Below are 27,077 nucleotides of genomic sequence, written 5' to 3' on the forward strand. Positions count from 1 at the left end.
GGATTTGTAGTCCGTCCGTCAGTTATTTCTTGCCTTCACATTTCTGTGGCGAACGAATCACGGATAGTTCAAGCACTGGGGTAAAGGCACGGTATTTGTAAAGGTTCTCGGGTTTACATCCACCCCAACTTTCTTGTCAAGTGACAGCAGGGTCGTCGCTGTAGTTCTAAGGCACGCCGGGAGATGTAGTGCATTCTCAGGTTCATCCATCGGTGGTTACCAGTCCGGAAACTACAATTCCCAGTGTGCCCCACGTGGCCGCCGCTCCTGTTGCTCCTAGCAACCCCATGATGCCAAAAGAGGAACGTTGTAGACTGGCAGGAGGCTGGAAGAACACAGCATGCCAGGCGATATCAGAAGATGTAGAAGTCAATGTTTCGGGTGTAACCTTTCTTCAGGACTGGGGGTGGACGTGGGGGGAAGCTGCAGATAAAGGAGGTGGCAGGCTAGGGTGGTGAAGTGGGGATTGGTGAAGACAAGTGGAGGGTGCGACATGTTTGGTCAATGGTGAGAGTGAATTGGGTTGGTAGTAGGGAGGGAGAGGGGCTGGGAGGGGAGTCTGGGAATGGGGAGGAAGGTTATTTCAAATTGTAGAACTAACGTTGAGTCTTCTAGGTGTAGAGTGGCCAGGTGGAAGATCGGGTGTTGAACCAAAGCATTGCAATAAATCGAGAGGGAGCAGTGGACAATGGTCCATCCAATGCCATTTACACGTCTCACCTTTTATGAGATGTTTTACAACTTCCTGACTACATCAATTTCATTCAATTTGATTTCCATTGAACATTATAGAGTCATAGTCATAGAGATATACAACATGAAAGCAGACCCTTCGGTCCAATTCATCCATGCCTACCAGATATCCTAATCTAGTCCCGTTTGCCAGCACTTGGCCCATATCCCTCTAAACCCTTGCTACTCATTTACCCACCCAGATGTCTCTTAAATGTTGTAATTGTATCATCTTCACCACTTTCTGTGGCAGCTCATTCCATACATGCACTACGTTCTGCGTGAAAAAGTTGCCCCTTAGATCTCTTTTATATCTTTCCCCTCTCACCCTTCAACCTATGCCCTCTAGTTCTGGACTCCCCCACCCCAGGAAAAGACCTTGTCTATTTATCCTATCCGTGCCCTTTGTGATTTTAGAAACCTCTAGAAGATCATCCCTCAACCTCCAACACTCCAGGGAAAACAGCCTCAACCTCTCCATTTAGCTCAAAACCTCCAACCCTGGCAACATCCTTGCAAATCTTTTCTGAACCCTTTCAAGTTTCACAATATCCTTCCGATAGTTAGGAGACCAGAATTGCATGCAATATTCCAAAAGTGGCCTAACCGATGTCCTGTACAGCCACAACATGACCTCCCAGCTCCGACTCAATGGTCTGATCAATAAAGGAAAGCATACCAAGCACCTTTTTCACTATCCTATCTATCTGCGACTCTACTTCCAAGGAACTATGAATCCACATTCCACGGTCTCTTGGTTCAGCAACACTCCCTAGGACCTGACCATTAAGTGTATAAGTCCTGCTCTGATTTGCTTTTCCAAAATGCAGCACCTCACATTTATCTAAATTAAATCATGTTTCCCATGGCCAATCCACCTAACTTGTAGATCTTTGGGCAGTGGGAGGAAACCCACACATTCACAGGGAGAATGTGCAAATTCCACACTGACAATCATTCAAGGTTGGAATCAGAACTTCACTATTGCTGAAAAAGAAAAGGCACATATCGCCAAAGCTTTTCATCTTGTACTCGAGGGCATTTGAAAGGGGTAATATTTTTAATCGGACTTGTACAGTACAATAATAATAATAATTGGCAGTAGTATGTAGTTTTTATATAGGTATCTGGAATTCATTGCGTGGACGGATGGTAGAGGTAGGGACCCTCCAGACATTTAAGAACAATTTAGATGAACAATTGAAAATCTTTAAAATAGAAAGCTATGGGCCAAGTGCTGGAAAATCTCTTTAAAATAGAAAGATGCTTTTTTAAAATTCAGTAGAGATTTTACTGCACAAAGAGGCTCTTTTGGGAATTGTGACTGCACCAGTCATCGAATATCCATCTCTTCTAATGCCCAATCTCACATACTGTCTATATCCCTCTTCATACTTGATAACCACTTGTTTTTTGTGTAATCTGCAATCTTGGCTATCGAGCATTTACTTTCCTCATCCCTGATGTGGAGGTGCCGGTGTCGGATTTGCATGGACAAAGTGAAAAATAAGACAATACCAGGTTATAGTCCAATAGGTTTACTTGGAAGCAATAGCTTTCGGAGCGCTGCTTCTTCTTCAGGTAGCCAACCGACCAAGGAGCGGCGCTCCAAAAGCTTGTACTTTCAAATAAACCTGTTAGACTATCACGTGTGATTTTTAAGTCTTTCCTCATCCAAACCATTCATGTATGTTTTAAATAAGTGTGACTCCAGCACTGATCCCTGTGGCAAGCCACTGGTTACTGAATGCCAATCTGAAAATGTTTCCTTTATGACTCTATGACTCTATATCCCAATATCTTTTCTATTAATTAGACAATCCTCTATCAATACTAAATACTATCTCCAACACCAACTACCTCTTAAGTAGCCTAATGTGTGGTATCTTATCAAATGGCTTCTGAAGATCTAAGTCTATTAAATCCATTGCTTTCCCTTTATCTGTCCTGCTTTATTACCTACTCAAAGAATTCAAATAAATTTGTCAGGCATGGCTTCCCCTTCATGAAGCCATGCTGACTCTGTTTTATCATGCAATGTATTTCTAAATTCTCTATTGTTACATCCTTTCCTAATAGACTCTGACATTTTTCACTGACAGATGTTTGTCTTTTTGTAAATAAAGGTGCTATATTTCCAATCCTCTGGGACTTATCCAGGTTCAAAGCATTCTTGGAAGATTGTAACCAGTGTGCCACTATCTCTGGAGCTACTTCTTTTAATATCTTTGTGTCATTACTCAGGAAGCCTCACTGGAAAGGTGTATCATTTATTGTTGAACCAAAATAGAACCATTACACCTAGAATACATAGACTAGTCCCAGCCTAGGACAGACAGTTCTGCAGATCCATCCCTGGATCTCCTTTATAAATTTTGTACAAATCTTTTCAGAAATGACACAACTACAGCAGGTAGGATTAGAACCAAGGAGTCTTGGTTCAGAGGTAGCAATGCTACCAACATGTCACAAGAGCACCCCCCACCCCCGTCCCCTCCAGGTCCTTTTTTTTCATTTCCATATCCGAAATTGTTATCTCTCACAATTGAGCGGCTTTCCGACTACCAAATCGTTGTGACTTTCTTTTTGTTATATAACCATCACTTGGTTCTGCTTTACTTTTTTATATCTAGAAGGCCTCTTAATCACAACCAAATGGCTTTCCCACCACAATTAGTCACTTTTAAAAATATTTTTAATGATTAACCACCACCAGTAAATCACCTGTGTAGCCAATTAGACCTTTGCAAAGCCAGTTACAGGCAAAGCACTGGGTCTGCCTTTTTTCCTTTCTCGGCCTGGTTTTTAATCAATCTGTTCAGAAATGCTATGATACATTTCTATAGCAAGTGGGGTTTACCCTTTGGCTCAAAGGTAGGGACACTACCACTGCATCATAAGAGCCCCTAGGTCTGTATTTTTTTGGCCGTCTTGGTTTTTTTTTATATATCTGCAAGTGTTATAGAACATAGAAAAATACAGTGCAGTACAGACCCTTTGGTCCTCGATGTTGCACCGATCCAAGCCCACCTAACCTACACTAGCCCACTATCCTCCATATGCCTATCCAATGCCCGTTTAAATGCCCATAAAGAGGGAGAGTCCACCACTGCTACTGGCAGGGCATTCCATGAACTCTCGACTCGCTGAATAAAGAACCTCCCCCTAACATCTGTCCTATACCTACCACCCCTTAATTTAAAGCTATGCCCCCTCGTAATAGCTGACTCCATACGTGGAAAAAAGGTTCTCATGGTCACCCCTACCTAAACCCCTAATCATCTTGTACACCTCTGTCAAGTCAATCCTAAACCTTCTTTTCTCCAATGAAAACAGCCCCAAGTGTCTCAGCCTTTCCTCATACAATCTTCCTCCCATACCAGGCAACATCCTGGTAAACCTCCTCTGCACCCGTTCCAGTGCCTCCACATCCTTCCTATAGTATGGCGACCAAAACTGCACATAATACTCCAGATGCGGCCACACCAGAGTCTTATGCAACATGACCTCAGGATTCCAGAACTCAGTTCCTCTACCAATAAAAGCCAGTACGCCATATGCCTTCTTCACAGCACCATTTACCTGGGTGGCAACTTTCAGAGATCTGTGTACATGGACACCAAGATACCTGTGCTCATCCACACTACCAAGTATCTGACCATGATCCCAGTACCCCATCTTCTTGTTACTCTTACCAAAGTGAATCACTTCACACTTAGCTACATTGAACTCCATTTGCCACCTTTCTGCCCAGCTCTGCAGCTTATCTATATCCCGCTGTAACCTGACACATGCTTCCTCACTGTCAACAACTTCACCGACTTTCGTATCATCCACAAACTTGCTCACCCAACCTTCTAGTCCCTCCTCCAGGTCATTTATAAAAATGACAAACCGCAATGGTCCCAAACAGATCCCTGCGGAACACCGTTAGTAACTGCACTCCAAGATGAACCTTTACCATCAACTACTACCCTCGGTCTTCTTCCAGCCAGCCAATTCCTAATCCAAACCTCCAACTCACCCTCAATGCCATACCTCCGTATTTATTGCAGTAGCCTACCATGGGGAACCTTATCAAACGCCTTACTAAAATCCATATACACCACATCTACCGCTTTACCCTCGTCCACCTCCTTAGTCACCTTCTCAAAGAATTCAATAAGGTTTGTGAGGCACGACCTGCCCCTCACAAAACCATGCTGACTATCCTTGATCACATTATTCCTATCCAGATGTTCATAAATCCTATCCCTTACAATTCTCTCTAAGACTTTGCCCACAACAGAAGTGAGACTCACTGGCCTATAGTTACTAGGGTTATCCATACTCCCCTTCTTGAACAAGGGAATCACATTTGCTATCCTCCAGTCTTCTGGCACTATTCCTGTAGACAACGAGGACATATGGCCAATGGCTCTGCAATCTCCTCCCTTGCTTCCCAGAGAATCCTAGGATAAATGCCATCAGGCCCAGGGGACTTATCTATTTTCACCCTTTCCAGAATTTCCAACACCTCTTCCCTACATACCTCAAAGCCATCCATTCTAATTAATTGTGACTCAATATTCATATCGGTAACAATGTCCTTTTCCTGAGTGAATACTGACGAAAAGTATTCATTCAGTGTCACCCCAATCTCTTCAGCCTCCACACGCAAATTCCCACTACTATCCTTGACTGGACCTATTCCTACCCTAGTCATTCTTTTATTCCTGACATACCTATAGAAAATCTTGGTTGTTATCTCTCACAAAAAGCTTACCCATTACTAAATCACGGAGACTTTCTTTTTGTTTTTAACTATTAACTGCTACCAGTGAATCACCTGTATAGGCAATTAGAAATATGCATGTAAAGCACATTATGATTGAGGTCATATCCGGGTGTCCTTGGAGAAGGAGCATGCAGTGTCCATCTATCCTCTCGATGCCTTGAGAGAAAGGTGGGAAAACAGTACTTTATTTCCCCCTCCTACTTCATTTTGACTTACTCCTTTCCTGTTCTGCCTAAACCATCCCCTGCCACCCCACCTTTGGGGTGTGCTGCATTGCCCATAATGTGCTTTGCTTGTAAATACTAAATTTGTTTTTAATGGTAGTAATCAGTAGATTAAACCTCTTTTTCTAATCAACCTGTTCAGAGATGTTAGTACATAACTTTGGAGCAGGTGGGACTTGAACCCAGGCCATGCAGTTCATGGATAGGGACACTGCCACTACATCACAAGAAGGCCTGAGTTTACTTTGTCTTATCACAGCTGCTTTCTCATTAGAGACATGACTGGTGTTGGTTTAACTTGAGGGTCACCACAAATCAGACAAGGGGAGAGATTGAGAAGGAATCTCACTGTTGATATAGCTCTGCATCACAAATCAGCTGTCCTGCGAACTGAACTAAACCATCCCCCACTGGGTCTACTCTGTAAAGGGCTCAGGTGATGAATTCCAGCTGGGCACGCCATTTCCTGTTACCAAAGGAACATTTACTCATTGAGCACCACAGGAAGATTCATTACTAGTTCTCAATGGGCCTCACATCCCTCGCTCTGAATCTGAGGGCTCCCCCTTGCTCCTGAGATGAGGGGACCTCCTGCATCTTTTCACACATGGCCCCATTCCTGTTGCTTTCCTGGTCTGGCCAAGGGTGTATAATAAGTGGGTGAACATCTCTTCCACGAACACTGAAGAACCATTGCAAGGGGCTTGTCAATTTAAAAAATCGTCTCTGAGGAGGTTACCTGCCAGTGGTCGTTGATGTTTTTTATTAGGAGATCATCTTTCCAGACCAATGCCTGTCTTTTTTTTAAAGGATAAGTGCCATCACTGGAGATCCGACATCAGAAATTCCTTAATGTATCTGCACCTGGTAGTTTGAGATCTGAGACAAACTTTGACAGTTTCTTGGAGCTAGGGTTTTGATGGTTTTCATCTTCTCATCTTGGTATAATTCAGTCATGTCATCTCTGTACCTCAGATACATTAGCTCTTTTACCTGGAGCACACATTTTTTTCCCTTGTTAGCTGGATATCAGCCTCAGAAAAACACTATAAGACCTCCTCCAAACTATCCACATGTTTCTTTACATTAGCTCCTGAGATTAAAACATTAGGCAGATAGACTGCCACTCTGGACACCATTGGAGGATATTTTCCATTGAAAGATGGCGCAAGCTAAAGATACCCCAAAGATCAAGCCAGTGTACACATACAGTTCCTTGAGTATTTATAGTAACGTGCTTCCTAGATAACCCCTCAAGTCCCAGTTGAAGGTAAGTGTGGCTCATATTCAATTTAGAAAATATGTGACCCTCACTGCCAGCTTTTCTTACAAGTGGCATAGAATATCTGTCTAAGTGGGAACATAATCCCCACATAGACACATTGAGTTGTCAGATTTTACAACTGGAACTACTGGCATAACCCATTCAGCAAATCTGACTGGGTGCATTAAGTCCTGTTCTTCTAGAAGTTCTGATACTACTTCTACTTTCACATGTAGGGCACAGGGCAATACTTCAAGGTTATGCCTTGAAGTATTGAGGTCAGGCCTCTGGATTTACATAGATCTTGGCTCTGGTGCCTTTTAATTTTCTCAAGGCCCTCTTCAAACTCCTCGGGATACTTGCTAATCACTTCATATAGATCGATAGGACCCATTTTAAAACTTTGTTGCCAATCCAGGCAGATTTTCTGTAGCCAGTCCCTGCTGAAAAAAACTGGGACTTATCCCTTGCACTATTATTAAGGGGAGTCGGACTACCTGCTGCCCCGTGTGTGTAACTAAGGTTACAATAATCCCAAGATTCAATTACAATTGAATTCAATTACAAGGTGGTGTTGGAGGAGGGCTCCTGATCTAGAGCACATCTGCTGCAACCACATTTCTCTCTTGTTTTTTTTTCCCCTCTATATCTTTACTTACCTTTTGTCCAGAGCTCAATCATCATTGGTGGCACGAGAGCCCAGTGCAGACCTCGAGCAAGCCATGCATGGACTTCAAATGAGCTCGCTCTTACTTTTCCAGAGGCGAACACTGGACCTGGCATCGGAATTGGTGACTGCTACATCAGCGGGGGGTGAAGTTGGTGAGGTAGGCCCAGCAGTGAAATATAGCGCCTAAGGATCAGCAACTTTGTCATTGGTTGGATCTAGCACTGGGGGTGGCAAAGCAGTGGTGAAAAGGCATCACAGCGACATCAAGGTGAGCCTTGCAGTGAGAAAATAACAATGACCTGGGTTGGTCTGGTGCAGGTGGTGGTGAGATGGTAGCAGAGGAGTATCAACCCAGTGGCAAAAGATGGCAGCTGAGGATCAGCGACTTTGACATTGGTTGGACCCTGTGTAGACAGCGATGGAGGGATGGTGGTGTAGGTATTGTTAATGGCGATAAGCTGGCTCAGGATAATGGACTCTCTTGAAGCTATATCTTTCTTTCTTTTCCTTAAACTATTCAAAATGACACTGAATCATGGCGACAAATGAAAGCCTTTCACTGTACTTTATTGTATTCTTGCTGTAAAATACATGTGACAATAAAATCATATATAATATGTAAGGGCTTGGAGTCTTGCAAGCTTAAAGGCAAGATGCCCATTGGAGTTCCTAAAGGTTTGTTCCCCAACAATAAATGTAGCCATCCCTGTGGCTACTTCATGTCAAGGGGGTCGCCATTTACAAAGGAGAATAAAGAACAAAAGAGAAATGCAGCATAGGAACAGGCCCTTTGGCCCTCCAAGCCTGTATTGATCATCATGCCCTAACTAAACTAAAAAACAAACCTGCTCTTATTCATTCCGTATCCCTCTACTCCAAAGTGCCTGTTTCTACCACCTATTCTGGCAGTGCAATCCAGGCTCCTACCACTCTCTGCATGAAAAACATCCCTCGCAATCTCCCTTGAACATTCCCCCTCTCACATTGAACTTGTGCCCCCCTTGTAATTGAAACTTCAACCCTAAGAAAAAGCCTCTGACTATCCATCCTGTTGATGCCTCGTAATTCTGTAAACCTCTATCAGGTCTCCTCTCAGCTGCTGTCTTTCCAGTAAAAACAATCCTAGTCTTTTTAACCTTTCCTCATAGCCAAGAACCTCAATCAGGCAACATCCTCGAGAGCCTTACCTGCACTCTCTCCAAAGCTTCCACGTGTTTCTGGCTGTGTGGTGACCAAAACTGCACACAGTACTCCAAATGTTGCCTAACGAGGGTTTTATATAGCTGCAAAATGGTTCACCAACTCTTGTACTCCATGCCCCAGCTGATGAAGGCAAATATGCCATTTGTCCACTTAATCACCTTGGCCACCTGTATTCCCAGTTTGAGGGAACTGTGGACCTGCATGCCCAGATCTGTCTATATGTTAACGTCCTTAAGGGTTGTACCTTTTACAGTATAATTCACACCTAAATTTGATCCTCCGTAATGCATCATCTTGCATTTGGCTGGATTAAACTCATTTGTCATTTCTGTGGCCAAGTCTCCAATCTACCTATATCATGTGGTATCCTTTCACAATCGTCAGCATTATCAGCAACTCTACCAATCTTTGTATCATTTGCAAACTTACTAATCAGACCACCCATATTTTCCTCCAGATCATTTATATACCCTACAGACAACAGAGAACCTAAGACCCATCCCTGTGAAACGCCATATTACCAGTCTCCATTCTGAAAAACACCTGTCTACCGCTTGGTCATCTTCTGTGACCAGGCCAGGTTTGTATCGAGCTAGCCCACCTTGAATCCCATGTGATTTTAGTTTTTGTACTAATTTGTTATGTGGGACTTTATCAAATGCCTTACTAAAGTCTAAATAAAACAACAGCCACATCAATTATCTTTGTCACCCCTTCAAAAATTCCATCAGGTTGACGAGACTTGACCTTCCCCACACGCATGGTGCCTGTCAGTAACTAGTCCATTTTCTTCCAAATGTGCATATATCTTGTCCCTCAGTATCTTCTCCAAGAGTTTTACCTGGAGTTTTATCTTAATTGCAGCCACTTTGGGAGCAGTCACGTGATTTAACAGTATCAATTCCTCATCATTGGACTGACTTATTTGCAGTTTTATCTTGCAGTGACTTCAGCCTGGACGGTGTGCATTTTGCCTGTTTTGGTAGCTTTGTCTCAGGCAGACCCTGTGACGACAAGTGTAGTATAGACATTCTTATTCCTCACTGTATTGTGGAGAAACTTCCTGTCCAGTTTGTCAGGTGCCAAATGCTCATCAATCCAGATACTTTCTCACCTTTTTAAAGTTATAATGTCAACATGAGCAGCAATGAAGATTCTCATGTTGTTCCTGCTTCATCTGCACCACACTAGACTTATAGGCTTACTGGTTACTGTGTCCCTTACTGCTGCTACTGCTCCAAGTGAAATACTCTGTAAAGACTCGGCCTGAATCTGCACCACATTGAATTTATAGGCTTACTTATAAATTACCGCGCTGCTTTTGCTCCAACCTAAGTGCCCTGTAATCATTAACCACTCCTCACACATAACAAGCCCTTCATTCTTTCACTGTGTCTCACACCTGCAGACACACAACATGGGTGCTGGGGAAAAATAAGCACTACCACAGTTAGGCGGTAGTGTGGGGGTAAAAAGGGGGGGGAAGAAAAACAGGAGTGTCTGTTTGATCACGGGGAAAAAAAAGAAAAAAAAACAAGCCCTTCATCCTCTGCATCCCAAACAACCTAAACCCCCACCGCCCCCCCCCCCAACAAAAACCTGTCAGCATCTCCCTCCTTACAGGGCTCAAAACTGCTTACAGAAATGCAGACTGACTAGAGCCTTATACAGCCTCATAAGAGTACATCCCTGCTCTTGTATTCCAGTCCTCTTGAAATGAGCGCTAACATTACATTTGCATTTGTAACATCTGCATGTTAACCTTAAAAGAATCCTGAACTTGGACTCCAAATTCCCTTTGTGCTTCAGATTTCCAAAGCCTTTCTGGATTTAGAAAATAGTCTACACTCTATTCTTCCTACCAAAGTGCATAACCTCACAGTTACCCACATTGTATTCCATCTGCCACTTCTTTGCCCACTTCCTTAGCCTATCCAAGTCCATCTCATGCAGCCCTGTTTTACCATGCACTTCCAAGCATCTCTCAATCTCCTCCTTTAATAATGGATTCTAAAATCTTAACAACAATCAAGATCAGCCTAACCAGCCTATAATTTCCTGTCTTCTGCCTCCATCACTTATTAAACAGGAGTTGCATTGCCCTTTGATTTGAAGGGCACTGCTTGTCACTGGCCACTTGGGTGTATCTTTTTTTCCTGGTGGTGGAAACTGAATAAAGATTTGCACACCTGTTGTCTCTCACTGTGTCTCACACCTGCACACTCAACATGGGTGCTGGGGAAAGTATAAGCACTACCGCAGTTAAGCGGTAGTGTGGGAGATAATTTAAAAAGAAAGAAACAAATTAAACAGGGGTTTTATGTTAGCCATTTTCTAGTCCTCAGGGACATTCCCTGACTCCAATGATTCCTGTAAGATCACCACCAGTGCTTCTACAACCTCCTCAGATATCTCCTTCAGAACTCTGGGGTGCAGTCCACCTGGTCTGGGTGATTTATCCACCTTCAGACCTTTCAGCTTCCTAAGCACCTTCTCCTTAGTGATAGCCATTACACTTATCTCTGCCCCCAATTGTCTTGAAGTTTTAGCGTGCTACTCGTGTCTTTCACCATGAAGACTGATGCAAAGTGCCTATTCAGTTCCTCTGCCATTTTATTTTGTTCCCCATTACTACTTCTCCAGCCTTATTTTTCCAGTGGTCCAATGTCCATTCTTGCCTCTTTCTGACCTTTTAGATATCCAAAAAAATCTCTTGCAATCTGATTCTATGTTACTGGCTAGCTAACTGTCATATTTCATCATCTCTCCCCTTATTACTTTTTTTTAGTTATCCTCTGCTACCTTTTAAAGATTTCCCAATCCTCTGGCTTACCATTAATCTTCACCACATTGGATGCTTGTTTTTTCCAATGCCAGTTAACAAACTGGCTATATGGTTCAGCCAGTTCAGGAATCAGGTTTCCTTCAAAAGCAAACAGAAACCAAAAGCAACAGTAACACACTGACTGTGGCCCAGCCAGCACAGAGTCAGTCCCCTAAACTGAGGAGACTCTAAATCTCCTGGTTAAAATTATTTCTTTTTTTTCTAAATCTCCTGATTATTTTATTTTTACTTTTTTAAACTTTTTTTTAAACTTTCCCTTACACTACTGCCCTGCCGAAAAGCCATAATGCATATATTTTCCCCAACACCCATGTTGTGTGTGAGTAGGTGAGAGACAATAGGTTTATTCAAGTTCCACCACCAGGAAGAAAGGAAACACCAGAGTTGCCTGTGACAAGCAATGCCCTTCTCATCAAAGGGCAATTGCTGCGTGATCAAAAAAGTGAAGGGGAGGGGCGAGATTAAATCAAAATAGAGTTGGAGGGGAAATAAAGCACTCCACTCCCTGCGGTGCCCACCTATCCCTGAACAGCTCAACGGTGTTGGTAGACACCACATGCTCCTTCTTCAGGGACACCCGGGCTCGAACGTAACCACAGAAAAGGGGCAGGCAATCGGCCAAAACAACCCCCTCCATGGCCCGCTGTCTGGACCTGTTTATGACCAGTTTGGCCAGGCCCAGGAGCAGACCACATTGGATGCTTTTTGTTTAGCTTTCATGCTGTCCCTGACTTACCTAGTCAGCTATGGTTGCCTCATTTCTCCCCGTCCCCAGTATGTTTCTTCTTCCTTGGGATGAATTTCTGCTGTGCACCCAGAAACCTCTGCCATTGTTGCTCCGCTGTCATCCCTTCTTGGCTCTGGCTCCAGATCTAGTTCTGTCAGCAGCTTCCTTTGGGTCACAGTATTATTAATTCTTTTTCCCAAACATTTCCCAAAATGCTGACCCATACTCCATGTTTTGCCAATTACCGAAGTCTTGTCAAGAATTCAGTAACTGGTCCCGCAGGAAGTCTATTTGCCATGTTAAACCTGTAACACTTCGTTGAAACAGATGTTTTGGGTCATAGTGAACAACTACTATATCTATCAGTTCATCAAAAGATTTTGACTCTAGGGCTGTCAAGTAGGTTAAACTGTTTATGATGGCTGAAAGTTGTGGCTCCACAGCAGTCAGGAGCAGGACATTTTGTCAGTGATCCCCTTCTATTTGTCTGAAAAAAAATCTCATTCAGCACACTGGGACCAATCTTCCACATCCGCATCATTCGGTTCCAGTTTCCCAAACAATGACAGCTGTCTTACCAAGTTCATTGAAAGTCAAGGCTGTTCCATCTGCTTTATATATTTTCTGTTCATCAGCTCAGAGATGGTATGACCCTCCTCTGGAGTAGGTGAGACTTGAACCAAGGAGAAAGTGAGGACTGCAGATGCTGGAGATCAGAGTCGGGAGTGTGTTGCTGGAAAAGCACAGCAGGTCAGGCAAGCACCCGAGGAGCAGGAGAGTCATACTTCGATTCCTCGGATGCTGCCTGACCTGCGGGACTTAAACCCAGGCCTCTTGGTTCAGAGGTAGGAGCACTGCCACTGTACCACAAGACTCCTAAGTCTCCTTTATTGATTGTTTCCTAATCAACTCGTTCAGAGATATTATGACACATCTCTGGAGCAGGTGGAGCTTGTCTTGCCTTTGATTGACTTGATGCTATGATGTCATGCTGGCCAGAGTCAGTGTTAAGGACACACAGCAATTTCCTTCTGACCACATGCCTCTGATGGTTATCTCTGCTGGTTTCAATAGGACATAACCAGAGATTTTGATGTTGGTCTCTGGGACATAGTCACATGGCATCAGTCTTTACAGACAATATCAGGGTATTGTCTGTGCAACAGTTCTTCCAATTTTGACAAAAATACCCAAATGTTTGCAAGATGATCTCACTGGGTTTGCTGTCATTGATTCTGGTATCTAGGTTGATGATGTGTGATCCTTCCAGTTTCATTCCTCCCTTTAGATTTTGTAGAAATGACATGACTCAGTGGTTTGCTTGGCTATTTCAGAGGGCAACCACATAGTTGCAGGTCTGGAGTCATATGTCAGCCAGATTGGGTAAGGATGCAGATTTCCTTTCCAAAAGACATTAGTGAAGTTGTTTTATAACAATCAGCAATGGTTACATGGTCACTGCTAGCTTTTGATTACAGATATTTTAAAAAATTAACTGAATACAAATTTCGCAGGAGGATTTAAACCTATGTCTCCAGCATGTTAGCCTGGAGTTCTGGACTATCACTACATTATCACTATACAGCAGATGTGACTCCAAGATGGAGTGTTGTCTCCCGAGGACCTGGGTCAACACTGTCATTAAATGGCTGCAGGGCATCCTGAATTGTGAGGGTTAACAGTCAGAAATCATGGTTCACACTGGCATAGGTAGTGTTACAACTGAAGGAGAACAAGCCAAATCAAATCAGACTTGCTTACAGTGAACTCGAAAAACGGTGAAATTAAAGCATTTGATGGACCCTTAAAGTTGTCCAGTTGTTCTTCTAAGACTTTAAGAATAACAGATATCAGATACCAAGTTTATGACTTGAACAACAACTTGCAATTTATTATTAACCTTGACACTTTAAAACAGTAAACCTATAGAACAAGGTAATCTAATTAATGTAAATAGGACAGAGATCAATAGATTTCTGGATATTGAAGACATCAAGGCTTATAGGGATAATGCAAGAAAATGGTGTTGAAGTGATCATGATTGGGTTACATAAAGGAGCAGGCTCAATGAGCCAAATGATTTGCCCATCCTGATTCCGATATTCCCATAAAACAGTAAAACAACTGCCTGTAATACCACCTCTCCTGCCAGATTTAGGTTACTGGCACCTGTGTGGAACTAGCATGCATGTCTTAGGGTGAGTGGTCAGTTTCTCCATTTTAAATACTGTGTAACAACAAAAGCACATCTTAAGTGTTAAAGACACAAGTTACAAATTTTCCAAAGGTGATTTTAGAATCACTATGAAACTACATATTTACTTAGCAAATGCAAATCTCCTGACTCAAGTGATAGAGTCCTTATTTGCTGAGCTACATGGAAAATGAGCAGGAATAGGTCATTTGGTCTATCAAGCACATTCCGTCATTCAGCACACTCATAGTTGATCTTCTGTCTCAACGCCAGACTCCAGATCTCTCCTTTACCTCTTGACATCTTTAGTCTCTAGAAATATATTTATTTCTTTCTCAAATACATTCAGTAATTTTGCCTGCTCTGCTTTCTGGGGTAAAATATTCCACGAGTTCATCACCTTCTGAGTGAAAAGTTTCTCCTGTCTCAATCCAAAAGGGCTTATTCCAGATGCCTAGACTGTGAACTTTGTTCCAGACCCCTTGACCAGAGGAAATATCATCCCTGTCTGGCCCTGTCAGAATTTTATTCATTTCAATAAGAACCCCTCATTCTTCTAAAATCCAGTGAATACAAGCCAAGTTAACCTACCCTGTCCCCATGCGACACAACAGCCATCCTACTAATCAGTCTTGTGAGTATTCAAGATCAAGATGATTATTTTGTAGAGAGGACACTCCTTTTATAATTTGCAATGTAGATTGTGTCTTTGTTTGTGACACTGAGCCACAGAAGGGGAAATTGGGGGAACCATAGAAGGGGGCAGCACAGTGGCTCAGTGGTTAGCACTACTGCATCACAGCAGCAGGGACCTGGATTTAATTCCTGCCTTGGATGACAGTGTGGAGTTTGCACATTCTCCCTGTGTCTGTGTGGGTTTCCTCTGGGTGCTCTGGTTTCCTTCCACAGTCCAATGATGTTCAGGTCAGGTGAATTGGCCATGCTAAATTGCCCATAGTGTTAGGTGCATTAGTCAGGGTAAATTTGGTGACGGGAATTGGTCTGGGTGGATTACTCTTTGGAGAGTCGGTGTGGACTTGTTGGGCTGAAGGGCCTATTTCCATACTGTAGGGAATCTAGATTCAATGAACAAACACTTGTTAAAATATGTTGTTTTTGTTGAAAGTTGACAAACGATTCAACAACAAAAACCAATTCCATTCCAATCAAGCCTGTTACTGCAAAATGCTGTCTTCAGATTTCATTTTTGATGAGGTTGAATTATTTGGGACCAATTAGCCTCCCCTGATTCAACAGTTAGCTCTCAAGTTGTCATTGATAGTATTGAACTTGAATATTGCTCAAATGCATACTTTGTCAAAGCTTTTTGTTTGCCCTCATCAGGACAATTCACAAAAAATACCAGTGTAAGAGGAAGCAATATTTTATAAATAATGAGAGGAAAATGCTAATTTGTGGGAAGTGGACTCTGATAAAGGCATTGCCCTAAGAAATGAAACAATGAGCATTGACATTCCTGGTGGAAACATTTAAACAAAGCTTAGAAGTTAACTGTCAGTCATCATTAACTGATGCATTCTCTAAGGCAATGCTGTAAACACCATACTATTGATTGAAGACTTAAATGGGAAAATAACTTTTGAAAACCAAGGATTACTGAACGATTGCTGCACTTCTTAAAAGCAAGCATCCTGACACTCATTGTAAGTGCTGTTTGCATTGTGTTAAAGCAGTGGATGAATGGTTTCCAAGCCAAGGGTTGTTTTGAAGTATAGCTTGGCTGGCAACAAGCAGCTGATTGGTCTCTAGATTAGTGACCAGTTGTCAAAGGCCTCTGCCTGCCAACAGCTATAAGTTTGGCTCCCAGGAACTGAACAGCTTGAGGATGTGAATGTTTAGGAGGAGCTGTTATATCCGCACAATGGCAGGTGCTGTTTATTTTCTCTGCAATAGGATTTACATTAAGACTGAAGAAAGCCAGGTTATTTTTTTCCCTCAGCAGTTGCTGTAAGCTGTGGCTCTTAACCGGTCAGCCAGAGACGTGTGTAGCAGCTACTTGTACCTCCTGCAAGCAAGTGAAACAAGCAAGAGAAGGATGATCGTGAATCAAGGTTCTGATCAGCAAACCCCGTGGATAGGGACCACTGAACTGCCTTCCCAGTGTTTCCCTTCCATCTACAATCATGTTTTTTTCTCTGAATCTCTCAGTCTGTGTACGTAGAGGGGGAGTTTAAAAGGGAGTTAAAGGTTCAACTAGTAGAGTCATGTGCTGACAGTTCATAATTGTTGATCTTTAGCTAGAGTCTATTTATTTGTGGTAAGTAGTAATTCTGGTTAAGTACAGCAAGTACATAAGTCCATGCTAACTGTCAACCTAAGTCTAAAAGCTGGGGTATTTGCATACTTTTGCAAACCTTTAACTTTTGTGATGTTTCTGAGAATAGTGGAACTTGGTTTCAAGCATGCTACCCTAGAGAGGTGTAACAATACCTCTACCAATCAGTGTCCACTGTCCATAAGTGCAAGTTGAAAAACTTTGACAAAACTTCTTTCTTCAGCAATACTGAAATTAGCTCCCACTTGTGGACAGTTGGACATGACAGCAGATGGGTGGGTGGACATGCTGTGTTCCAAGAATTGTAAAATGGTCACCACATAGAAAAGGGCCATCCAGCCAATTGAACAGACGGAGGTAGATACTGCAGATGCTGGAGATTAGAGTGTGGTGCTGGAAATGCACAACAAGTCAGGCAGCATCTGAGGAGCAGGAAAATCGACGTTTCGAGCAAAAGCCTACTGAAACATTGATTTTCCTGCTCCTCGGATGCTGCCTGACCTGCCGTGCGTTTCCAGTCCCATTCTCATCTTGACATCCAGCCAATTGAGCCCATATAGTTTGTCCCATTAACTGAAAGATGTGTAATTAATACTACATGATTGAATAAGTTGTCAGGGTTGAATCGATTTTCCCTATTACTTAAATAAAATTGCCTGTTTTCCTGCTCCTTAATTTGTACTGTAACCTTTATTCCCACAGGTCCATTAAAACAAAAGAGTTCGATTCCATCTTGTACGGTCCAGTTGTGGATTATTCGTTCAGAAATCTGGAAACTTTATCTGGTGATGTGTCATAATCTATAAATCTTCATAGAAATTTCACACTTGCAATAACTCCTTAATTTTGCTCATTAGAATAATATGGGATTCAGTGGGATCATGGTACAAAGATGCCTAACTAAGGTTTGTAATACAAATGTGGAAGTGCATAGTCTGCTCAGCAAAATCGTGAGCTGTAGGCACATCGAGGCTCAATCAGGTGACCAAGACCTGCCTCCAAAGCAGGGATGATTAGTGCTTAATATTCCAGGTTTGGGGATGTACAGGAAAGAAAGGAAAAGAAAAAAGAGCAAGAGGGGCTACAGTTTTAGGAAAATAATAATAATGTGAAAAGAGGAATTGAGAGGTCAGGATCTGAGGTGGCAGTGGTGTAGTGGTAGTTCACTAGATGAGAAGTCCAGCACTCCAGGCTAATATTCTGGGTTTAAATCACTCCATGGCAAAAATCTGGAATAAAAATGGCTTAATGGTGGCCACATAACCACTGTCAATTGTAAAAACTCATCTAATTTAGTTATGTTGTTTAGGGAAGGAAATCTGTAATCCTTACTTGGTCTGACAACAGTGTAGATGACTCTTAACTGCCCTTTGAAATGCTTGAATAAGCCACTATGTTCAAGGGCAGACAGGACCAGGCAAAATATGTTGACTTTGCCAGCAAAGCCCACATAAACTTTAAAAAAATGGAATCAACATGTAAGTGAATTTAGAAGGCAGAGGAAGGAAGAAGGAAATAAATTCATTAAGGCTAAATGGAATATATTTTAATGCAAGGAGGCTGAGGAATATGATAGATATTGAGGGCACATATAGGCATGTAGAAGTATGATCTAGTTATGATTGAGAGTTGGCTAAAAGATGGGTTGGTTTGGCAGTTTGACATTCCTGATTAAAGGGTAATCACAAGATTGGGAGGGGAATAGAAGGGGCAGGCGGCCACAACATTAATTAAGGACCAGTTATAGCAATGGCAGAGATATTATCTTGGAAGAATGATTAAATGGGGTCATACGGATAGAAATAAATAAATGCAAAAGGGCCAAACACGTTGTTGGGAATACACTATGGGCCCCCAAGTGGTCAGGGAGAGAAAAAGAGAGGATGAAATATTGAATCAAATTTCAGAAAAGTGTAAAACTAATGAGGCACAAATAGGAGATTCTGTACACCCAAACATTAAGTAGGATAACTTAAGATGCTGAAAATTTGAATCAAACACAGGAAACGTTGAAGAAACTCAGCAGGCCTGGTCACATCTGTGCAGAGAGAAATAGAGTTAATGTTTTGAGTCCGATATGTGTTCTATGTTAGTTTCCCAATTACAGCAGGTTTCCCCAGTGTGGGGTACAATGCAGATTGTTAAGGAGATCTTGATAACAAACACATTTTGATGAAGGCGGATGTGCTGCATGCACTGTCTGAGCTGACGACATCAATGGCTACCACTTTTGGATGCCTGCCCCACCAGCGCAAGAGAGGGTACATGATGCAAAGGGGACCCATTCATTCGGATTTGGAAATATCATTCCTTCAGTGTCACTGGAATTCCCTCCCCGATGGCATATTGTGGGGATGTGTCACACCAAATAAAACCCAGCACTACTGCCTTCCCTATGGCAACTATGGCAAGGCAATAAATACTGCAATTTGTGATGGGGTGGTGAATACATGACTATCTGGAGAAAAGCAGTGGAAGTTAGTTGTTTTTAGATCAGGAGATCAAAGACCCAATCTCTGCCTCTCTGAGCCTAGAGAAAGAGAATCAAAGTGAAGGTGTGAAGACTTGGCGAAAGTGAGCAGTATAGTACTTGGGGTCAGTGGTGGCAAAAGCTGGGAATATGAAAATTAAGCAAAGAATCAGTTCTGGTTTGAGTAATTTGTTGCCGAATGTTATGTGAAAACTGAACAGGAAGAATTTACAAGATTGAGAGACTGGCCTTCCTAATATAGTGCAGAAACTCGGGCAACATCAAGAAGAGAGGAACAACGAAATTGATTTGTGAAGGAATGAAGAAAGACAAGATCAGAAACAAGTATGTCAAGGTGGCAACTGGGTTTAGTGAAAGTTATGTGAGCATCTGTTGTGAACATCTGGAGCAAACATGGTGAGATAAGTGTTGGAGATGGAACTGCCATAAAGAAGATGAGAAAGACCTAACACTAACTAGAAACCTGTGATATCAAGGGATATAGAGTCACAGAGATGTACAGCATGGAAACAGATCCTTTGGTCCAACTCATCCATGCTGATCAGATATCCTAACCTAATCTAGTTCCATTTGCCAGCCCTTGGCCCATATTGCTCTAAACGCTTCCTATTCAAATACCCATTTAGATGCCTTTTAAATGCTGTATTTGTACCAGCCTCTACCACTTCCTCTGGCAGCTCATTCCTTACACGCACCACCCTCTGCATGAAAAAGGTGCCTCTTAGGTCCCTTTTATATTTTTCCCCTATTCACCTTTAACTTCTGGACTCCCCCACCCCAGGGAATAGTCCTTGTCTTTTTATCCTATCCATACCCCTCATGATTTTATAAACCTCCAGCGATATTGTGAGAGAAATGGATGGCTGACAGGAAGAGATGGAGAAGGGCAACCCAAAGTAAAATGAGACAAACTTTTAAATGACCCTCATGCATTAAAACAATGGTAAAGAACGTGCATATCAGGAGGATAGGTATGCAGTGCATGGGGGTTGGCAGCCACTTGGTACTGTGAGGTTTATCAGAGAAATGGGGCAAAGCTCCCAAACAGAATTGAGGGGCCACCTAAGCACAAAAAAAAAGGCAGGAGCTGACAATAGGGCACTACTCTCACAGTCTTCATCCAGTGGAATGAGGAACAACACCTTCAAAAGGAGGACAGTTCCCTGAGTATCAAGTGGACAGAGGAGAAGAACAAGGGTAGTAAGGAGTTTGAGATAATAAATTCACGGCATAGGAACTATTGCCAAAGAAGTGGCTAATTGAAGTCACCAAAAATTTGTAGTACTGTAGTCTCTTAACGGTCTAAGGTGATGGTCAGATATCCATGGCCTCATTATCAAAGACTTACCAATCATGGTCACAGTTCCTTGCAAGGGCTGGTTGTAGATCTTGGCAACTCAAACAGCTAGCACCACTCAGGTCACTGATGTGCTTTCTCGAAGAGCCAGGCAGATATTGTTTGCAGGCTCAGAGAGCAGTGAATTCTCCCCAGTCCCCAGATTCTTTAGTTGCAGAACATCATTAATAGTAACATGGGTACAATCAAAACAGTCGATGTGATCCATCAACAGGGAGGCATTCCACTCCCTCAATATCCAACTGTTTCCAACCACAATAAAAGCTTTCTCCAAGTATGCACTTCATTTCCTGGCAGCTATTGACTCCTTCATCATTCACCAGTGCAGGCTGTCTCAGCAATTCACTTTAACTTACAGACTCCATAGGGGATCCTAGTGGATAAGTGATGCTTTGGAGAGATGGCTACTCTCCTCTCTACAAGAAACATAGAAAGTAGGAGTTGGCCATATGGCCTTTTGAGCCTGCTCTGATATTCAAAATGATCATGGCTAATCATTCAACTCAGGATCCTGTTCCCACTTTCTCACAATCCCTTTGATTTCTTTAGTTCTAAGAATTATATCTATCTTCTTGAAAACATTCAATGTTTCGGCCTCACCGCATTCTGTGTTCGGGAATTCCACAGGCTCCCCACACTCTGGGTGGTGATATTTCTCCTCGTCTCAGTCCTAAATGGCCTGCCCTGTATCTTTAGACTGTGACCCCAGGTTCTGGACTCGCTGCTCATCAGGAATATTTACCTTCAGTATTGCTGTTAGAATTTTATAGGTTTCCATGAGATCATTCTTCACTCTTCTAAACTCCAATGAATATAGTCCTAACTAATCCAGTCACTTTTCATTTGTCAGTCCTGCCGTCCTAGGAATCGGCCTGAAAGAGGAAGTGGCATGGTAGCAATTATCCTGGATGTGGAGATTTCCATGGGCCATCTCTGGAGGCTTCTGCACTAGCATTATTACAGGGGTAGCCTCCATCACTGCACAAATGCTCCCAATGTCTCCTATCAATATCATTGATTGGTCACAGCTGTAAGTGCACAACTCTAAATACTGTCACTCTCCACATTGGGGTTGGCCACACTCAGTGAAGGAGCAAATGCACTTGAAGCCTTGAGCCATGGTGCTCTCCATTCTGCATCCATGACTGTGTGTTGCCTTGGGCCTCCAAGCTATGAGAGCTGGTTTAGAAAGGAGGCTTAATGTGCCCAGCATCAGTGGTGCTATATCTGACCTGCATCCTCTGAGGGGGACAGCTCTTGGCTGACTTTGTTTTTGGCATCACCTTCTGCTCACTGGGGATCTGTTCATCACCCAGGTATGAGGACCTACTAAAGTGATTGTATCTTTACTGTTACAAGGTGTGACAGAGCTGGTTTAAGCGATACTTGGCCCATTTATAAGTGCTGCCATTTTATATGTGAAATGCAATACAGCTCTTGTTGTACAGGAGTCTGAAAGGGTTAATATTAAGCAGTGTCATAGCACCCACCCACTATGATGCTGAGATGCGGACAGATCAGTTTATGATTTCAGAGAAATGAGATCTGACATTTGAACCTCCTCAAACTCTAATAGTGTTGATCATATCAATATAAATGGTTACTTGTTTCTAACTTGCAATAAACTAGATCTTGTCAACCACAAAGAATAGGTAGACAGTTAGTCACACTCTGCCACTAGATCGAACAGGCCTTGAAGTTTCCCATGCTTAGAGAATGGTGACAGAAACCTTCATCATGAGCAGCAGCTTGTATATTGTCGTGAACTGATGTGCCCACACAAGATCTCTGATGCAGACTGAGGGGTCAGGAAATGGGCTGTGCATACACATTTCCCATGTTTAACAGCAACATGCATCCTGAGGTTGGTCAGCTGGAGGGGAGGTACCTAGAAGACTGTCCTCTGCAATTATTATTACAATCTCATTGTCGAAGTGTCAAAGTGAGACAGGTTGTTGAATCCCTCCAGTTTCTGGACATACCGCTTCATCTGCTACCTGTGTCTGTAATTTCCATTCATGTCTGCTTGGTTTGGGTGGGTAACCACCTGCTGCCAGCCTCTGGGAACAGGACCTCTCAACTCTTCCTCATGTTTAAAGTACCTCCCAGTTTGCATGTGTGAATCAAGGAGATGTCCTGGCCTGAATTCCAGGCCTCTGCATCTGCAGAGGCATTTTTCCAATCTGAAGGGAAAGCAAAGAATGGCAAACATACTAATTGATGCCAAGGTGTATTTAAATCAGCCTACACATTCTGATCTGCCATTGTGAATGTGGGCTTTTGCCTTCAGTGGTGTATTTGTATCTGAAATGGCAATACTTCTGGAGCTCCCATAAGAACTAGACATGAGCAACATACCATAGAAAGAATTAACATTTATTATGGCACATCAGCATCTGGAATAATACTAAGTAAGCTGTTTGACAAATGGTAATGTGCTTCACCATTGTGTCATGCTTCAAGTGGCCTCAATGAAGATGGAGACTGAGACTTTATGTCCTGGGTCACATGATATGATACAGTAATGGTATTGTTATGAAGTTGAAAGCATGTACTGGACCTTTAAGAGAGACAGAATGCTATTCTGAACTGAAAGCTTACAAGCACCTATGTATATGACTAGTTGGCAGACCCAGAGTGTACTGGAAAATTGAAGTCATGATTTGGAGATGCTGGTGTTGGACTGGGGTGTACAAAATTAAAAATCACACAACACCAGGTTATAGTCCAACAGGTTTAACTGGAAGCACACTAGCTTTCGGAGCACTGCTCCTTCATCAGGTGGTTGTGGAGGACACAATTGTGAGGCACAGAATTTATAGCAAAAATTTACAGTGTGATGTAACAAATTATACTTTGAAAAATACCTTGATTGTCTATTGAGTCTTTCATCTGTTCGAATACCATGATAGTTTCACTTCTTTCATGTGTAAATCACAAAACCTTTTTTTAAAAGTTGTATTCTATAACATATTGTCAAGCTAACATATTGTCTAGCTAACATCAATTGTTACAGCTAACCAATCAGTTTAAATTATGCCCCAGGATACTAAAACCCAATTGCGTTTGAATTTATTGTTTTGCCAACATCGAACCAATGAGATGATCTGATGCTGGGGTATAAAAATGCAGACATTTTGAAAATTGGAGAGAGAGAGCAACTGCCATCGAGACAGAAAAACATGGAGAGCTAACATCTTGCTCTCCAAGAAATTAGGAAACATTCTCTATCAAAGGTATCTTTTCATATGAAACATACTTTCAGTAAAAAGAAAGAAGATGACCCAGGGAGATCCTTAGCCGGCAGAGGGAAGACAGAAAAAGACAGCAGCTGTGTGGTTTTGAAATTAAGTTGATATAATTTAATTGTCTTATTAGAACAGCATATTGTTACAGAGTTAGGGGCAGATAGTAAGCAGTTCAGAGAAAAGGGGGCTTAGAGGTATGAATAGTTGTTGTTTAATGTTCACTTTTAGAGTTAAAAAATAAATTAATGTTATTTTCTTTAAATAATGGAATTTGAGAGTTCTCTGTCACTCATATCTTAACAGATTACAAGGCAAGGCAAACTTTTCTTGGTGTTCAGGTTTTCTGTAGCAGAGGGTTCACCTCAGTGTTGTAATAATATTATGATCTTGTCTTTTAAAATGTATACTGCATGCTAGTAGTGAAACATCCATCCAACCACGCCACCCAGGAAACAAACCATACCCATCTCTGTGCCAATGAAGGATGATCCTGTGAAATTATGGCCAATGACTGTATCTAACCACACAAAAATAGGTTCTGGATGTAGCAGTCTTCTGTTCCCAACCCAAGAAGAAATTCCTACCTGTTAATTCTGCCTCTCCTTCTCCAAAGATGCTGCCTGACTTGATGAGCATTTGCAATATTTTCAGTTTTTGTTTCAAATTTCCAACAGCTCATTATTTGCAATTTTCTCTCTGAGAATATTAGCCATAAAGAGGAGTGGTGGGATGGATTAGAAATGCATCTGTTGTTGGGGATACGGAAAGTGGAGAAGATATGATTGTAACCCTAAAGCTACAGTAAACAAAGTTGCTGGGAATCTGAATGGATAAAAATAAAGGAGGATAGGATGATTTAATTTGGACACATCACCACATTTAGATGGCACAAATCCCAGGTTACTGAGGGTAGCAAGGTTAGAATTCCCTCCCTAAACCTTTCCACTTCTGTCTTTGTGTTCCCCTTTAAGATGTTGCTTAAATCCACTTTAATCAAGCATTTGTTCAGCTGTCCTTATACCTCCTTGTATGGCTCACTGTCATGTGTTGTTGCATAATGTCTCAGTGAAACACCTTGGGACACTATTGCTTCAAAGGTGCTGTATAAATTCAGTTAGTGTAGTTCAAGAATAATATGGGGACCTAAGGAAAGAGTGGGGCAGGAGGGTTAGTTTGGGAACAGTACAATGAAGGGCCAACACAGATCTTTATTACATCAATCTATGCTACAAGACAAGTTTGGATTTGATAATTAGCTCAGTGACAGTGTGTTTTATTGTAGAATGAGCTTCCAGGGCAGTTTAGTCTCCTTTCTCACTCTTTCTCTCCATCATGCAGACTGTGTCAAACTGACCCCACGGACTGGCTTCAGACCGAATGAGTACACAGAGAATAAGAAGCTGAAGAGCTGCTCCTTGCGTCTGAGCCACAACCGTCTGTGTGACCTCAGTGGACTGCAGCAGGTGGTTGATGCCTTGCTTGTGGAACCAGAACGTTTATTTTGGATTGACCTCTCCTTCAACAGCTTTCCCAATATTGACCCTGTAGGTAATTGCTAGGGTTTCTTTAGTTGCATTGAAATCAAACAAATTTTCTCCACTGGCCACCTTCAATAGCCATTGAGACAAGCTTCATACATACACAGATTATTTCTTCTTTATTTCATCACAGCCTGAAGATCACTTGTAATGGCTTCTCTTCCTGCTTCCGGACCATTAGCAAATGCTCCTACTGTCCTATTATCAGCATCAGTATAACCGCTTACTGTCACCTCCATAACATTCTCGATCTTCACCACTGTCTAATCAATGCTGCTGAAACTTTTATGCTTTTGTCACTTGCAGACTTGACATCCACTTCTGTCTGGCATTCATATGGTATATACTCAAATTTGAGGTCATCCAAAACTCTGCTGTTTTTGTCATTTTGTCCCAAATTCTGTTCACTTATTACCCCTTCTATTCATTGTACTATACTGGCTCTCTTGGTCCAGTAGTACATCAGATTTTAAAATTCTCATCCATGCTTTCAAAGCCCAATGGCCTCACTTATCCCTATCTCACAACCTTCACCAGACCCATCTACTGTCTCTTTCTCTGCAAACTTTTTTTATAAATTTGTTCATGTGGGCATTGCGTCTGAGCCTGAATTTATTGCCCATTCATAGTTGCCTTGAGAAGGTGGGTGGTGAGCTACTGCCTTGAACTGCTGCAGTCTATTTGGTGTACTCAATGCCATTGGAGAGGTAGTGACCTCGATTTCGACCTAGTGACCATGAAGGAATGGCAACATACTTCTAATTCAGGACGGTGACTGGGTTTGGAAGGGAACTTGCAGGTGGTGGTGTACCCATGTCTCCCAACATCTTCCAGCCCCTACAATACTGTGCATCCTAGACTTTAATAGTGCCATCATTTGTGACCATATCTTCAGCTGACTGAGCACCAAGCTCTGAAAACCCCTCTCTCAATCTTCTTTCTCCTTCACAGCTTCTTAAAATGAACTCAGCTTTTAGTCACGTGATCTTCTGTAGGCAATGTGATTCAGTGTCCAGTGTAATTTATAAGGAGGTCGGGTTGTTTTATTACACTGAAGGGTCTTTAAGAATATAAGCCACCAATGTAACCTTTTCCACCCCAACAACTTTCCCATACCTCTGTATTGCCCCAATTCTACCCTCTTTTGCATTTCCAATTTTAATCACTTCACCGTTCATGTTATTATATACTTGTGAAGTACCTCGGGATGTGAAAAACACATCAATGTAATAGAGGACTCAAGTTCTGAAGAAGGGTCACTGGATCCAAAACACTAACTCTGCTTTCTCTCCACAGGTGCTGCCAGACCTGCTGAAGTTTTCCAGCAATTTCTAGTTTTGTTTGATTTTCAGCACTTGCAATGCTTTGCATTTTGTTTAATATCAATCCAAAAACAGGAATACCTGACTGGTGCATTGGATTGAATATTGTGTCTAAATGGTCTTTACTGCACTAATGTACTAATTTACATCCTAAAACCCTGATATAGAAATCTACTTTGATGTTTTGCT

General features: G+C 42.2%; 1 protein-coding gene across 3 annotated transcripts in view; it reads left to right on the forward strand.

Moving 5' to 3' along the window:
* The window catches only part of LOC140481089 (leucine-rich repeat-containing protein 51-like), a 33,199-nt gene that overhangs the window by 260 nt on the left and 5,862 nt on the right, over positions 1 to 27,077 (forward strand). The window contains exons 2-3 of one of the 3 annotated variants that reach the window (XM_072576742.1): positions 17,635 to 17,717; positions 25,367 to 25,572. In XM_072576742.1, the coding sequence (XP_072432843.1) occupies positions 17,635 to 17,717; positions 25,367 to 25,572 (289 nt within the window). The remainder of the gene's footprint in view (positions 1 to 17,634; positions 17,718 to 25,366; positions 25,573 to 27,077) is intronic. The other 2 variants (XM_072576743.1, XM_072576744.1) reach the window with 2 other exon arrangements.

Source organism: Chiloscyllium punctatum, chromosome 9 (genome assembly GCF_047496795.1).
Source record: "Chiloscyllium punctatum isolate Juve2018m chromosome 9, sChiPun1.3, whole genome shotgun sequence".
Taxonomy (NCBI): domain Eukaryota; kingdom Metazoa; phylum Chordata; class Chondrichthyes; order Orectolobiformes; family Hemiscylliidae; genus Chiloscyllium; species Chiloscyllium punctatum.